This window comes from Mus caroli, unplaced genomic scaffold, assembly GCF_978045245.1.
Source record: "Mus caroli unplaced genomic scaffold, Mus_caroli_1 scaffold_20, whole genome shotgun sequence".
In the NCBI taxonomy this organism is placed as follows: domain Eukaryota; kingdom Metazoa; phylum Chordata; class Mammalia; order Rodentia; family Muridae; genus Mus; species Mus caroli.
Window position 1 is genome coordinate 27,150,482 of NW_028227275.1, and position 15,400 is coordinate 27,165,881.

The following is a 15,400-nucleotide window of genomic DNA, read 5'->3' on the forward strand; positions in this document are numbered from 1 at the left end:
AAGGTTTATTTGTTTTTTGTTTGTTTGTTTGTTTGGTTGGTTGGTTGGGTTTTTGTGTATTTTTTAATACCAGACATATTAGGGCTGGAGAATTGGATCTGTGATTAAGAATACTTGTTGTTCTTGCAGAAGACCTGGCCTCCACTCCTAGTACCCACATGGTAGCTTACACCTGGTGTTGGCTGTGACTCAGGTCCCAGGGGATCCAGATCCCTCTTCTGACCTTTGCTGGCACCAGGCATGCATGTGGTACACACATAGACATGCAGGTAAAACAGTCAAACATGTAAAAATAATCAAATAAGTTAATTAAATGAATAAAATGTGACAACCGGACATCTTGTTATTTGCAGCACAATTTATTTCTGATGGCATCACTTGGGTATATTAATAGGTATAGACTGAACACCACGTGGCCTCGTTTGAGACACAGCAACCCAAAAAAAAAAAAGGAAACTTCAAAATGTGCAAGAACAATAAATATCAAAGTTTTGGTCTAAAATATATAAATATAAAATATCAGTCACTTCTGAAAACATCATAAGAAATTCGGCAGTCGCACACGTCCATGGCCAGTATCTGGTACAGATGAGCTTGCAGTTAGAGCATGTCACCTCAGATCCAACACAGTTGTTTTTATGTCCTTTACTAACACATGGCTGCATATCTAGAAAAGGAAACAAAAAACAACAACAGTGTTACATAATAATGTTTACTGTGTGGTTTTCTCTCGGGAACGTATATACATCGCTTCACTTTTTTCCCTAAATTTTATCACTATTGCTGAATTTGGTTAGGATCGACATAACATAAACATCTATGAGAATAATTTGTGCTGCCTATTCACACGGAAGATTCCTATTCCACATCATGGAGATAATCGCTGCTGGTGATCCAGGCAAGGTACAGCCTACCTTTAATCATAGCTCTGAGGAGGCAGAGGCAGGTGGGTCTCTCTGAATTTGAGGGCAGTGTGGTCTGTACAGTGAGTTCCAAGGCTACATAGAAAGTCCCTGTCTCAATAATAATGATCATCGATGATGATGATAATAATTATATACAACAATGATCATCCATGATGTCTACTCACACTAAACAGCTTGGGGTCCTTGGTGTGAGGATGGAAGCCCTTCTTTTTACAAGTAGAAACCTCAAGCATGCCAGCGTTGGTGAGCCTGAAAATGCCGGTGCTAAATAAGAGGTAGAAAAGAAGCACAAAGTTAAGGACCATCCGGGAAGACACAAACACGGACCTCCCTCCAACAGGAAAGAGAAAGAAGACACACACTAGGAACTGCCCCACGGCTCTCACAAGGAATGTTAGAAACATTAATCTCCAAGTGCCTAGAGGACCTGGAAGGTACAGGCAGCTGAACTGCTGGGACCTCATACGGGAGGCCACACCTGTGTCCTCCACCCGAGCCGACAGTTTTAATTCCTGTAATAATGTCAGTGTTCTTTATGTCAACCACCAGGTGTGTGGCAGTGTCAGACACTACAATCAACACATCACAGAAACTATCATCTACTGTCTTCTTCGCATCAATCCAAGACAGGTAAGGGGGAAGGAGGAAGAGGCTGGGATCACAGTGGTTAATGCTCAGGTAGACTCAGCCTCAGGAAACGTTCATCTGATTCTTACGATTATAATTACTTTGTAAACCGAGGTCTTCCAGACAATGAAAAGCCAGTGCTGTCTTAAAAGATGTGTAACACAAGAGCAAATGGCTGAACTTCTTGATTGGGGAGAGTTAGAATGTTGCAGACAAGTGCCTCAGATCCAAGTACCATGGCCCGGTGGACTGAGGGGAGTTTTCTCTTCCCACTTACTCTTTATGCTTTGGGGAACACACAATGGCAATGGCCTCCGGCAACATAAGCTGGTAGGAGCAGTGAGTGTGGAGATCCACACTGGACAGGAATGCCGTTTGCGTGGGGTGTGTCTGCAAATGGAAAAGACGACGGTCTTGTTAGGGAAGGCTGGACTTTGCTCAAAACTTCTCCTGCAACTCTCACTAAGCAAACACACATAAAAAAACATGTTTCAGTGAGGGCTGGCAGGATGGCTCAGTGGGCAAAAGCGCTTGCCATGAAATCTAATGGCCTGGCTTAGATCCCTGAAGCCTATGGTGGGGGGAGGGAACTGATTCCCTGGAATGTGTCCTCTGACTTGCACATGCGTGCCTTGGCACCTGCACACATTACACCACCAATGATGATGATGATGATCATAATAATCAATTAATAATAATAACAACACACAAATAAAAATGAGTTGGGGGAGCCGACAGAATTCTTTTTCTACCATACTCTTGTTGGTTTGGAATAACTCTGACTTAGAGACAAAGTTCCAAGGAGTGTATGTGTTTTCCTTGTGGGAAAGAGTGAGTTATCGTCACTAGTGAGAAGCTTTAAATAGATCCCCAATTAATCTAAGGAGCTAAAAATCTGACTATCTCAGACCACATTCAAGGATCTTCAGACTTGGGAAATGAAGTAACTTGGCTGCTGAGATCAGAAAGCCGGGATCTTGGACTCTCTTGTATTCTTTTAGAACTAAACACAGCACACTCCTGAGACTGTCTATGGCTCTTCATCCTTATAAACAGGAGGAGGGGGTCTCCAAGTTGTTAAAGGTGTTTGAGACCTGTTAGGCTCAGCCACTGAAAATGCACAAAGAGAAAGAGGAGAATCTAAACAAAATCCTGTCTAGACTAAACATGCGCCTTGCCATAGAGCCATATGCCCAGTAGGCTCATTGTCAAGATGCAAAGATTTCATAGAGGAATGAACAAGAGGACTTGGCAGCCTCTCCTCTGCCACAGATGCCTTCTCTGAGTAAAACAGAGCTTTCTATGTCATGGCAGAATGAAAGGTATGCTCTAAGGAGCCACGGTGCTGTGGAGGCAGCAAGTAGGTTGTCAATAGGAAAGTTACTCTGCCCATCACTTTATTTCAGACTGAATGTGCCCATGCAAGCATCGGAACCCTTCATTTCTGCATCTAAGAACTGTTTCTATGCTCGTGAGAACATCTCTCCCATGGAGCATGGCATACCCATTGCCAAGGAAAATGGTGGTGGTGGTGGTGATGGTGGTAACGGTGGTGGTGATGGTACTGGTGGCGAGGTGCTACTGTTGCTGCTGGTGGTGGTGGTGGTGATGGTAGTGATGGTAGTGGTGGTGGTGGTGGTGGTGGTGCTGATGGTGATGCTGGTGGTGACAGCAGCAGTAAATGCCATCTATTACAAAGGAATAAAGTACTAGGCAGGAAACGAATGACCTCCCATGAATTATGACAGAGTTCTCACTAAGGTCTGTGCTGTCATTATCTCTACCCCCTTTCTACAGACAAGGAGATGACAGAGACAAACAGCACAGTGACTTCTAGAAGTCTCAAGAGTCAGTCAAGCCAAGATGTTTAACCCTGAGCATCACATGAAGTTATGGGTCCCCACAATTATGGTTCCCGCTTTGTGGAGGGCGAAGCTGCCATCACAGTTAACCTAGCTTGCCAATGTTCCAATCATGAACTCTTAGCAGAACTGACACTTAGAAAACTTATGTCTCTTTGATGTATAAGCCCAGTTTCACATCTACAGTGACCTGGAAGATGTCAGAACCCAATATTTTAGCCTTAGCCATTTGTGAAAGTCCCCAGCCATTTTATGAACAGACTTCTGCTCTGCAGGGCGTGGCACTGTCAGGTGTTGGACCCCCTTTGATACACACAAACATTGTTTAAAAGAAATGCCATCAGAAAGAGGTTTATAATCTAATTTAGACTCACAGCAAAGAAAAGGAGAGTATTTCACAGTTAAGAATTCGTCTAAGGGGACTTGGAGAGATGGCTCAGCGGTTAAGAGCACTGACTGCTCTTCCGAAGGTCCTGAGTTCAAATCCCAGCAACCACATGGTGGCTCACAACCATCCGTAATGAGATCTGGCACCCTCTTCTGGAGTGTCTGAAGACAGCTACAGTGTACTTACATATAATAAATATATAAATCTTAAAAAAAAACCTATAAAAAAAGAATTTGGCTAACAATAAATCTAATCCATTGGATGATCTAAGCCCATCAGGGGGAAGACCTACTTAATTCTGAGTGAAAAACATTAAGTATAGAATACCCCTTTCAAACCCAAATGTGACAGATTTATACACAGCTTGGCATTGAATAAATTGCTTTGATATCATGATACTTACTACCTCTGGGAAAATATAAAAACAAGAAATTATTTAAATTCACCCAAATTTCTGTATGAAGAAAACAACACACCATACAAAATAAAACCAAAACCCAAAGGGCCAAACATACATGGATCCATCCCAGTGTGAGGAGACCATGTTGATCCTGAACATTGAATAATTCTTCTACGTTCTCCACATCGCAATAGTCTGGGCCAGCAGACTGCTTTGGCACAACCACATGAGTAATGGTGAATTCATTGTGTGTCTAGAAAACAAAACAAAACAAAAAGTAACAAGCCTCTGAGAGAAGAGACATCTGGACAGGATGTCATCAGCCAGCAGACCTCACCCCTTGGACTACCACCTCACTACACTCTCTCACAATCCAAAACCAAGCAGAAAAACTGACTCTACTAAAGGTTTTGGCCATCTGTTATTTGGGTCTTGAATCCCATTGCTGCTATAGAAAGTAGAAAGGAATTAGTATCAGGGTGAACAATGGGTAATTGATACATAGTTAACAAATGAGTTCTTTGCGTACTTGACCTACAATGGGAAACGTCTTCACACAGCAAGACCAGCATTCTTTAGAGAGACAGACTAATTTCCCAAACGCTTGATGCTACTAGAAGGTATGCCTCTGAGCTGTCAGGGCTGATGTCTTGTTTTTATTAATTGTATGTAATTATGAAAGAATTAGGACTTTTCCTCTAAGAGTCTCCAGTGTCTTCCAAAATGAAAATGATACAGCTTTTAGAATCTAGTAAGAAGAAACATATTGTTCTCCTTGAGGAAAAGGTAAGTATGGAAAAGAAGGGGTCCTGAAGTAAAGAGATTTAGGTCACTGGGTTGTGAGTTGCTGTCCTCTTTCAGGCCTGGGGACCTCCCACCCTTCTAAAATACCATCCTCTCTCCAGCCTCAGGGCCCTCTAATGTGTTGAGTACTATTCTTTACATCTTGCCTCCTACCTCCTATTTTACCATTTTCTAAATAGTTTGTTTAAGGAGTTTTACAATGTTTCTGAAATTTTAGAGCTCATTTTTTTTTTAGAATACCAAATCCATGAATAATGTCAGTAGTTTAAGGTTGTTAATAGTAACTTCATAATATTTACCCCTGCCCAGCCCCCATCTACACTGCTCTTCCTATCACAGGGAAGCCAGTACTACTCAATGGACCTATTGAGAGATGAAATAAGATCGTACCAGTTTTCCACAGAGGATCCCACAGGTCTCTATTCCTCTCACTGTGTTAGAGTCAGCCAGCAGCAGAAATTTATGGCAAAGATCTCTTGATAAAACTACACACCTCAGTCCTTCAACCACCAAATCTAAAACAGAAAAGAGACACACACTAAAACCAAGTCTCGGATCTTGTCCTTTCGAATTTCAGTGAGCAACGAAAGTACAGATTTCAACACTGAAACTACTAGGCATTTCACTTTCCATTTTTTTTTAAATCAAACCTCTTGAAAGTAAACATCTATTAAAAGGAGGGCAAACTGACATGTCCATATCATATACAAATTATTTTATAAGAAAGTTTATAGAAAGTCAGCACTATGACACAATTGACCTCTGGAACAACTCTTACATATATGTGTTTTCTCAGTGCACATTGCAAATATGTCAAAGAGCCTACAGGCCACAATCGACACATCATCGTAAGATACAGGATGAAAACCCCTTATCATGTCTGCTATGTGTTACCTTCTATCATTCTTTGATCCAGCAGTAGACCAAAGCACTATTTTTTTTTTAAACAATTACGAGTAAAGTAACATGTGCAATGGCTGCTGCCTACTGAATTTCTTCAATAGGTGCCTCTATGAAAAAGAATTGCCTGTTCGATTTGAGAAACTTCATAGAGCCGATATGGCAGTGTTTGACATCACTAAGTGCTTGTGGAAAGCCCCACTGTTCACAGCTTAGCTGTCGCTGGGACTGAGACCCTACCCTCTCAGGCTGATGCTAAACACTGAAGTATCTTAGCAACCAAGTTTCAGTAGTTTTTTCCCTTTCCCGTGTTTCCCTTCAAGCTGGATGCATGCCTTGAGTAAAACACGACGAAGGAAAAAAATGCTCTGACTCCTCACTCAGAATCTCTACTCAGTATCAAAATACGACTGCTCTACGATCAGGCAAGTTACGTGGGTTGGATTTTAAAGGTAGATATAAAGATATAAAGATATAAAGATATAAAGGTGAAGGTCAGATGTGCCTGCATCCGGCATCACTTACTCTGAACAGCACTCAGGGTGGCCGCTGGCTTTAGGGCCCTGTTCACGGGAGGAGAGTAGTTAGCGAAATTGCTTCCATCACTTTTATGAGGATGATCTGCAAATGCATTCCTCAGAGAGTTGTTCTGGTGGGTGGAAAAGCAGGACAGCGCACTTCCGTCAGTCTGCTCTGACAGCACTGGAGAGTCCTGACCTCGCATCTGGCCTCGAGCCAACTCCTGCTTCTTGAGTTGATCTTCAAAAAACAGGAACTGTTCAGACTCTAGTTGCTGCTGGCGCATCTGAGCTATCCGCTGGCGCTCTGCCTCTATCAGTCTCTGATGTTCCAACTTTTTGAGAATTTCGGCTTTATATTTGTTCTAAGACGGTTGACAGGAGGAAAAAAAAATGTTAGTTTTCTGAGCCAAAAACATCAAACTGAAAGATAGTTTCAGTCCTTTGACAGACAGACAGAGAGAGAGAGACAGAGACAGAGACAGAGACAGAGAGACAGAGAGAGACAGAGAAAGAGGCACAGAAAGACAGACACAGAGATATTCTTAGTTAAACAGAAAAACATTACAGCAAAAAAATTCACTAATTTGATGAAGAACACAGCTTCTCAATTAATCACATTTCACCAGGAACTACATAGCAGATATGCTGTCTATATTCCCCAGTGCTTCTACATACTAGAATACCAGTGTCCTGTTTTTCTGACCCCTCAGACCACTTGGAGCAAGGCATTTCATCCCTTAAATGGCACTGCACAGTCAGGTAGCTGCTTGCCAGATACTGCATTTGAAACTCAGACTAGCTGAGCCTAAATGAGTTTAGCAATGTGGTTCTCAGGCACGGCACGGTAGTCACATTCTGAGCTGCCCAGCAGTTTCCCGGGCTGCGGCTGCTGTATACTAAGACGTTCTTTTGCTTGGGGCTCCCTAGAGCCTTTCTGTATTTGTCTACAGCATGCCTCTTCTAGGGGTACATGATGGTGGAGGGGAATCAGAGAATCAGAGAGAATCCCAAAAGTGTTTCACATATCTTCTATGAGAATTAACCAAAAGTTGGGTTAAAAATTAAGAATTAACATCCCGAGTGCTAACAAAATACCTGGCTATTATCAGAGTAGAGAGATAAAAATGTAGTAAGTTCCCCCAACTGATGCTGAAAAAGAAAACTTAGTGGCAAGGTACTGTAAGGTGCGGGGAGTTCAGGGGACTCAGCTTACAGCAGTGCTTTACAGGCACGCATCACTCTGGGCCTTGTTAACAGCACTAAGAATCCTGATTTGACATGTAGTCTACATTTCTAGCAAGCATCATAGAATGCTGGTGCTGCCCACAGTCAGAGCTTACAGGTACGTTTGTAACTCTCCCCTAGGACTGGCTGCTGTTACTCCACTCCAGAAATTTCTACACGGGATAAGTGAGGCCACTGGTGTTACCCCAAGTAGAACATGGCACAGCTGTCTGATCTGCTCTCCCCAGAGAGACCCTGCGAAGGAGTACCGCCTGTATTTCCTCTACATTATTAGTTAAAAACACCTCATGCTAGCCAGGCTTCCCGCTCAGAGACTGTTTGTGGAGGTAGAGAGATCGATGTGAAGTAAGAGGTGGTAGAGCCAGCAACCTCCAAAGCAAAGAGACAAAGCAGCAAATCCGTTGGGACCTGGTTTGGTGCTGGCTGTGTATTCAAATGTTAAATTCTGTAGCCCAAGGCGTGGTTGCCCCCAGATGCGAGAATTCTCACGTACAGGGGCCTTTGTTGTGTAATCCTTGCTCCTCAGTTGAAAGCTATTGGTTAAATAAAAGTGGCTACAGCCAATTACTGGGGAGAATAGAGGTAGGCGGGGCTTCAGTTACTGGGCTGGGGGTCAGAGGTTACCAGGAGGAGAGAGAGAGACAGAGAGGAGAAAACAGGAGGTCACCATCAGATGTGATGGACCAGGAGCACTTGGCTGAGTTAAATGCTCCCTGCGGACAAACTGATAGAGCAGAAATAACCGGGGTGAGACCCAAACAGCAAGTTCATAGGGAATGCACCTGGAGAATTAACAGCCTAGCATATAGAAGAATTGATTAGGTCTAATTCCCCAACCCTCACCCCCAGTAACTGTGCTAAAGCTGATAAAAAATATCCATAGGATTTTCCCTCAAATAATTAGGGGCCTGGCTGGGTTATATTAAGAACTAATAGAGTTATTAAATGTCATTTAAAGCAACACATGTCTAATAATCTCATATAACATAAGGATTTGAATTCTGAGTTTGAGACTGCCAGAGATTTACTAAAACTCTCCTTTCAATGCCCTCGAGTCTCTCTTCTCTAAGTAATAAAAACTCAGAAATAAAAATCCATTGGAACTCTGATTATGCCTCAGGCACATGGTTAGCTCTTCTATCTTGACGAAATGTTGACTGTACTATTTAGGAACTAGATTCACATTTCCAAGTCCCACATGATTATATACATTGAAAATCACACTCTGTTCTGCCTACTTTCTGCAGCTTCCGTTCATCTGGAAAAAAAAAAAGTATCCGCCATCTGGCTCAAGGTTACACTGGCAAGAGTCGGTCGGAAGCTCTATTTAAATCACTTTAGTCTCCTTCCTAATGTGCTGTTTTATTAGATGTTTTAGGAAACGAAACCACCGCATCCTTCAAGCATGTGCTTCACCCGAACACCCACATAAATTTTTTATCAGTTTTACATCATCGCATCTTGAATTTTTAATTTAAATGTACGCTTCAAAAACTCATATACAAACGATCTTTTTAAAAAAAAAACATTCTTACAGGAAACAGTGAAGAAATAAATGGGCCGACTGAACTTACTTTACTTTGCAAATACTCTTGGTATTCTATGTTATATTTCCTTAGCAGGTCCGTTTTCAATTCATCTGTCCTTGGGAAAGCAATCTCCTTCAGTTTCTTTCAAAAACATATAAAGATACCAGTTAGAGAGATTTCTCAGTAGATAGCCCTTCAGAGCATCAGCTGAAAAAGACACACAGCTGGAACGCTCAGAAAAATAAATCTAGAATTCCAAAATACAGCTTTTGGGAATGAAGAAAAATATAAAAAAGTGTGTTCATATAAAAAAAAAATGACCACTATTTATTCCACTAGTTAGATAAGCGTTTTAGGTAAAACCAATAGGATTTCACATTGCATGTGTAAGTCACTTAACATTGGTGTTATGAGGGGTATTAAGGTGTATATGGTGGGTAGGGATGTTGGATGTAAAAAACAGCTGAGGAACCTTTTAAAACAACTCATAGTCTAAGTCCTAATCCCAGATCTGCTGAATTCACTTCTCCAGCAAGTGCTGAGGGAGCGGGGATCTCAGACAACTTCTTCATTGGTTCTTAATGTCAGGAAAACCTAAGAAACTGGATAGAGACCAATCACACCCTCTCCCACCAAAATTTCTTTCTTGGAAGTAAATGGTTACATAGGTCTTAACAACAGGGATAGGTCCTAGCAAACATACATTTCAGTGACTTTGTTACCATGTGAAAAGTCACAGTATAAACTTGCACAAATGAAGATGGTTACAATGTCAGTAAACAATAGCCGTTAATGGGGCCACTGTCATCTATAGGGTTCAGGAGTTGAAGCATCATTGAGCATACTATGTGACTGTAGCTAAAACTTGGGGGTCCCTCAAAAATCCCCACTGATTTTAAGATAGTTATTCCATCCAGTGGAGAGTAATCAAAAGCAGCTAACATGGTTGGTTTCAGCAAGCTCAGGAAAACAACCAGTCTCTCAATCTCTGGGAGGAATTGTAAGGTAATTCCTTCTGCGCATCATAGGTTGATGGAACACAATCTCTCTCTCTCTCTCTCTCTCTCTCTCTCTCTCTCTCTCTCTCTCTCTCTCTCTCTCATCTTTTTATTTTTCTAATATCAATTAGAAACCTTGAATGCACAGTTATAATCATTAAACATCTTAGGGAGAGATCGAAGTGTACTGTTTGTTGGAATGGGGTTCTTGTGCTTATACTTTCCAGAGGTCAGGGCAAATCATTTGATCTCACGGTGGTAAATCAGTCCAGTGTACCTTCATGATATCCTGCTTCTCTGGAACTGCACACTGCTGGTAATCTCGGTGGCTGGGAAGTTTTTCTACAAATAACCTAGAGCAAGAAAATGGACCTTTAGCATTCTGTGAGAGCAAAAATTTAGTGACTTTCTAACAAGCATTCTTTTAAAAAAAAAATTCACTCAAAACTTTTTATTTAAATATGGTCTTTACATCCACCCTTTCTCTAAAGGTGGGTATGATTATTATTCAGGGTAAATAAATACTTTCACTAAACAAAATGTTCTTCATTTAGTTGTGCTGGCTAGTGTTTTGTCCATTTGACACAAGCTCAATTGAGAAAATGCCTCCTTTGGATTGGCCTGTAGGCAACTCTGTGGGACTTTTACTTGATTAATGATCCCTGTGGGAAGGTCTAGTCCACTATGGGTGGTGCTATTCCTAGGCAGGTGGTCCTAAATTGTATAAGAAAGCAAGCTGAGCAAGCCATGAGGAATACGCATAGTAAGCCAGGTTCCTCCATGGCTTCTGCTTCAGTTTCTGCATCTAGGATTCTACCCTGAGTTCTTGTCTCGACTTCCCTTCATGATTGTCTGTTATTGAACTACTGAAATAATAACCCTTTCCTCCTTAAGTTATTTTTGGTTATGGCCTTTATCACAGAAACAGAAAGCAAACTAAGAGAAGGGTTAAGGTCAGCATTTCTACATACTACATACTCCCTTCATACTCTAGTCTTTCTTGGGTCCTGGGTACTCGAACCCTCCCTCCCCAGGGCATTGTCTTAGTTATGTGCAAAATTTTGGAACAATGAGTATAAATCCCTTTGATCCCTAAAAAGACTCAAACAACCACCCATGAGTCAGCATCACTATCCAGTGTTTATAAAAACTTGTAACTGAAGATTCACAGCTAAGAGTCATAGCAATGGAATCACTAGTGGACGTGTTAAGTGGAAGTCATTTTCCATGGCACTCTTCCCCTCTGCTGAGTCTTTTTGCTCCAGGATGTGGTGGAAAAATGACTTCCATTTAACATGCAAAACAGATGCAGTGCTCCCAGGGAAAGTGAAGATAGCAATTCTGCAGGGGCACACGTTTCTCTTCCTTATTCTATAATGTATCCCTGGTATGAAGAATGATATCAACCCAGAATAAGTGATCAATATAGATTCACAAAGTGAATTACTAGCATTTTCTTAATAGATCATGGTGGGGTGTAGATCATTTCATACGAGTAGCTTACAACTACTGATTCTGATGCTTTCAACCACACAGACATATTCATTTTATTTTACCTGATGATAGGGTTATAGGTCACACTTAAACACAAGCACAACTTCCATTTCTGACATGTGGCAGCCAAGGCTTACCGAAGCTAAAAGAAAGCAGTTAGCTGCCAAAGACTTAACAGGAAAATCACAGACCCTCAGAACTGAAGTGTTCTCAGAGATTTTCTCCCATAAGGCCTCATTTGTTGTTTCAGGCCCTGGGAAAGTAAGTGAAGTAAGAAATCTCACTCAGCTAATAGGACAAGAGAATTCAAACCCTCTGAAGATTTCACTGACCCAAAGGAGGAAGTGGCCCTTAGCGTTCATGTGGAGGGTGTCCAGAACCTTACACAAAACTGGACCAGAAGGTGGAAAATATATGACCCATCGAAAATACAATTCGGAAACTATAAAGCCTTTAGAGAATTTTGGTCATAGACTGTGGTAGGCCATCCTTAGTTCCTTATTTATTTTTCAACTTCCTGCTAACAGTTGATTTATCCCAGGTAAGATGAAGGCAGTCACCCATTCTCTAGATTTCCAAGTTAATCTTTCAAGCTATTACCTTAGAAATTAAATAATACTTAAATTCTTCCTCTTGGTTCTTGATGGAATCACTAAAAGTGGTTTTTAAAAATATTTTATTCATTTCATTTGAATGTTTTCAGAATAACCACCTACACCTGAACTACTGTAATCATAAATAAAATAAAAAATTACAGAAAAACACGTATGTCATGTATTTGGAATTTTTAAAAGTCAAAGGCTTTGCCACACACACTGGCATGCACTTGTAGTGCTGAAGATTCTGGAGAGGCAGGAGGACCAGGAATTTAACTTCATCCTTCCCCAGGTACACAGTGTTTTCCAGTATAGGCTACATGAAACCCTTTGTCCAAACAAGGAAAGCGGGGGGTGGGCGTGGGTGGGGGGGGGGGTGGCGCAGCATGAATACTAGAAAGATGGCTCCAACAGTAAAGCATTGAAGAGCTATGTTTAAATCTCCTGAACTCTTGTAAAATCTGGAAACAAGCATATTTCAGTAATCAGTAATGTTGTACAGCAACTACGCCTGAGTGAAACCTCTCTGTTTTGGAGGGATGTTTGCTAAGACACAGGTTATTATTCTAAGGGGAGGTAAAATCTATCATCCTTCCTGGAATCTCCTTAAACTCAGGAAATAAACAACTTGAAGAGTTCAGGAAGTCCGGAAGTCCCTAAAACTGACCAGATTCATTAGGCCTCTCCTTTCTCAGGCATTATTTAAGCAGCCAGAACTGCTGAGAGACACTCTCAGACAAGCTGAGCTACCGAGAAGAGGCCTAGACCACCTGAAAGAGACAGATTCCAACCTATTGAGCTGCCAGCAAGTTGTGCTGTGTGCTTCAGATTTCCAGTTTCATAAGCTGGAATGCCGGGATGGGTTTTTAGTACTGTAGCTGTCTTTGGATCATTTTTGCTCCTGTATGTAACCGTTCACCTGTACTCCTGTAAATGACCCCAATAAAATTCATTGGTTTGCCAAGTTGGATTTTAGTGGTTTTCTTTCTTTAGTTTGTTGTCAGTTCCTTGTCTGGGGTGATTAAATATTCCTGTCTCCTCAGGAACAATGCCACACAATAAACAGCAACACCAAAAAACTGAGACCTTGTTTCAAATAAGGTAGAAGGCAAGAACCAACACCTGAGGTTGTTTGCTAAACTCAACATGTATGCTGTGGTATGCATGCATTTATGCAAACAAATGTATGCAAAATATAGCCATCCTACATAATACACTTTTTATAACATTAGAGGAAACAAACTTTCAGTTAGGAGACTTACGTTATAAATTTGTTATAAAGAACAAAGGCATTTTCAAGGTTTCCTTCTTCCAAATACACAGATGCCATCCTTTCCATTTCCACTCCGGACCTGAAGTAACGGCGTGGGGTGATATCTTCATTAATGGAGATATTACAACCAAGTTTGCTTAGGGCGCGGACCCGCTCCTCTGGACTTAGAGAAACATCTGTATGGTCAGGCATAGCAGCTAACTTTTTCTGCAATAGAGAATTTAAATTTCTGATTATAATCTTTTGAATATACATATATATATGTGTGTGTGTATATATATATATATGTATGTATATATGTGTGTGTGAATATATATAAACTATTTAATTCATGTATTCTCGTTTCCTAAGATCCAATACTAACATTTCAGGAAATCCTTCCAATAAGATTTAATGATATGACCAACATAAGCACACGCCAAAAAAAAGACACACATCCAGGAAAATATACACCCTTGTTGGTATAAACACTTTTCATAAGTTTCAAAGTAGAATTATGTGGGATTTCCTAGATATGCAAATATATCGGGTAAAGCATCATTAACCCTCATGTAAGCTGTGGGCCTTACCCAACCTAGGTCATTTGTGTCTTAGTAGGGCTCATGGTATTGATTCTGAAATTCTCCAGAAAGTTGTTACATTAAAGTTATTGTTAGGATTTGATTCTATCCCATAATATATCTAATTTAATTAACAGTTTCTAGGGTCTCTCTCCATTGTCACAGAACAAAAAGAAATGCCAACCCTCCGAAACAACCAAAACCAAAACCAAACCAAACCAAATCAAACAAACAACACCCCCCCAAAACAAACAAACAAACCCTGGTAAATTCCAGAGAAACTCTTTCAAGAAAAAGAATACCTTCTAGGTTCATTTTTTAAAAATAAATAAGTCTCTTAAGCTTTCATCTAATAGTAATTGCTCTATTAATTTCTTTTTGACTGAGAAAACCCTAATGAATTATGGAGAAAAGTTACTTCTCAGGCTATCTTTGAGTTTTTCTAATGAAGCCACAATGTATAGCCTTGGAAGTGCATGGGGCATACATATTCCGGCTAACAATTCTAGAAGAAGGCAGTGTGCCTCAGAAATCCAAGACTCAGAAGAAATTTTTTCCCATTGATTATGGGCCCGGCAATAAATATTTTATGTTCTTTGTTACAACTTGAATTGTGACATGTGTAAAAGCATCCATATGTAGAAGCATCTATTGAATAATGTGGAAACAAGTCTGGCTGCTTGCCAACATGATGAATAGCACACTCAGACCACAGCTTGTTTTTCCCCTAGTTCAGACTTGCCTGTCTCAGGCACCTGCAGCATCAGCAGCAACCAGGCCTTTCTTTAAAAAGGCAAATTCCTAACTGGCTCCACTGCAGATCTACAAACCCAGGATCTCTGTTGGCATCTGGGAAATGGATGGTTCCCTGAGTGTTCTGCATTCTTCAGCCTTAGATCACTTGACCATGGCCTCACACACCAAGAGTGGGCTACACCAGAGAAAACTTAGTGCAACTACAGTCAAGGTGAGACATTTGAACAAAGTCTGTAGAAAGCTCTGAAAATAAATTAAATCAGACATAGCTATATTCTGGCTGTGGATAACTGAAACAAAAACTCTCAAAGGTAGAGTGCGGGAGATCAGATTCATAGTTTTCTTCTGTCATCTGATTACTTCCAATTTTATGGCAACTAGAACACTACTAATCTGAAATGACTCTTGTATCTAAAGGTTTAATATATAGCACAAGCCATAAACCTTTTTTTAAAGTTTCCATTAAGCTGAAGACAGTGATGCTTCCTCGGCTGTTACTTTTGATTGGACTTGTAGCAATG

The 15,400-nt window shown here is 40.9% G+C and overlaps 1 protein-coding gene across 7 annotated transcripts in view; it reads right to left on the reverse strand.

Moving 5' to 3' along the window:
• Positions 1 to 338: 338 nt before the first annotated feature.
• The window catches only part of Stambpl1 (STAM binding protein like 1), a 45,545-nt gene continuing 30,483 nt past the window's right edge, over positions 339 to 15,400 (reverse strand). For 5 of the 7 annotated variants that reach the window (XM_029472566.2, XM_029472568.2, XM_029472567.2 and 2 more), the window contains exons 3-11: positions 13,553 to 13,770; positions 10,478 to 10,553; positions 9,248 to 9,343; positions 6,433 to 6,790; positions 5,398 to 5,522; positions 4,319 to 4,456; positions 1,831 to 1,943; positions 1,091 to 1,190; positions 339 to 667 (exon numbers count right to left, since the gene is read on the reverse strand). In XM_029472566.2, the coding sequence (XP_029328426.1) occupies positions 611 to 667; positions 1,091 to 1,190; positions 1,831 to 1,943; positions 4,319 to 4,456; positions 5,398 to 5,522; positions 6,433 to 6,790; positions 9,248 to 9,343; positions 10,478 to 10,553; positions 13,553 to 13,770 (1,281 nt within the window). In that variant the 3' untranslated portion in view covers positions 339 to 610. Of the gene's footprint in view, positions 668 to 1,090; positions 1,191 to 1,830; positions 1,944 to 3,001; positions 3,242 to 4,318; positions 4,457 to 5,397; positions 5,523 to 6,432; positions 6,791 to 7,957; positions 8,124 to 9,247; positions 9,344 to 10,477; positions 10,554 to 13,552; positions 13,771 to 15,400 lie in introns of those variants that run through there. The other 2 variants (XM_029472569.2, XM_085834207.1) reach the window with 2 other exon arrangements.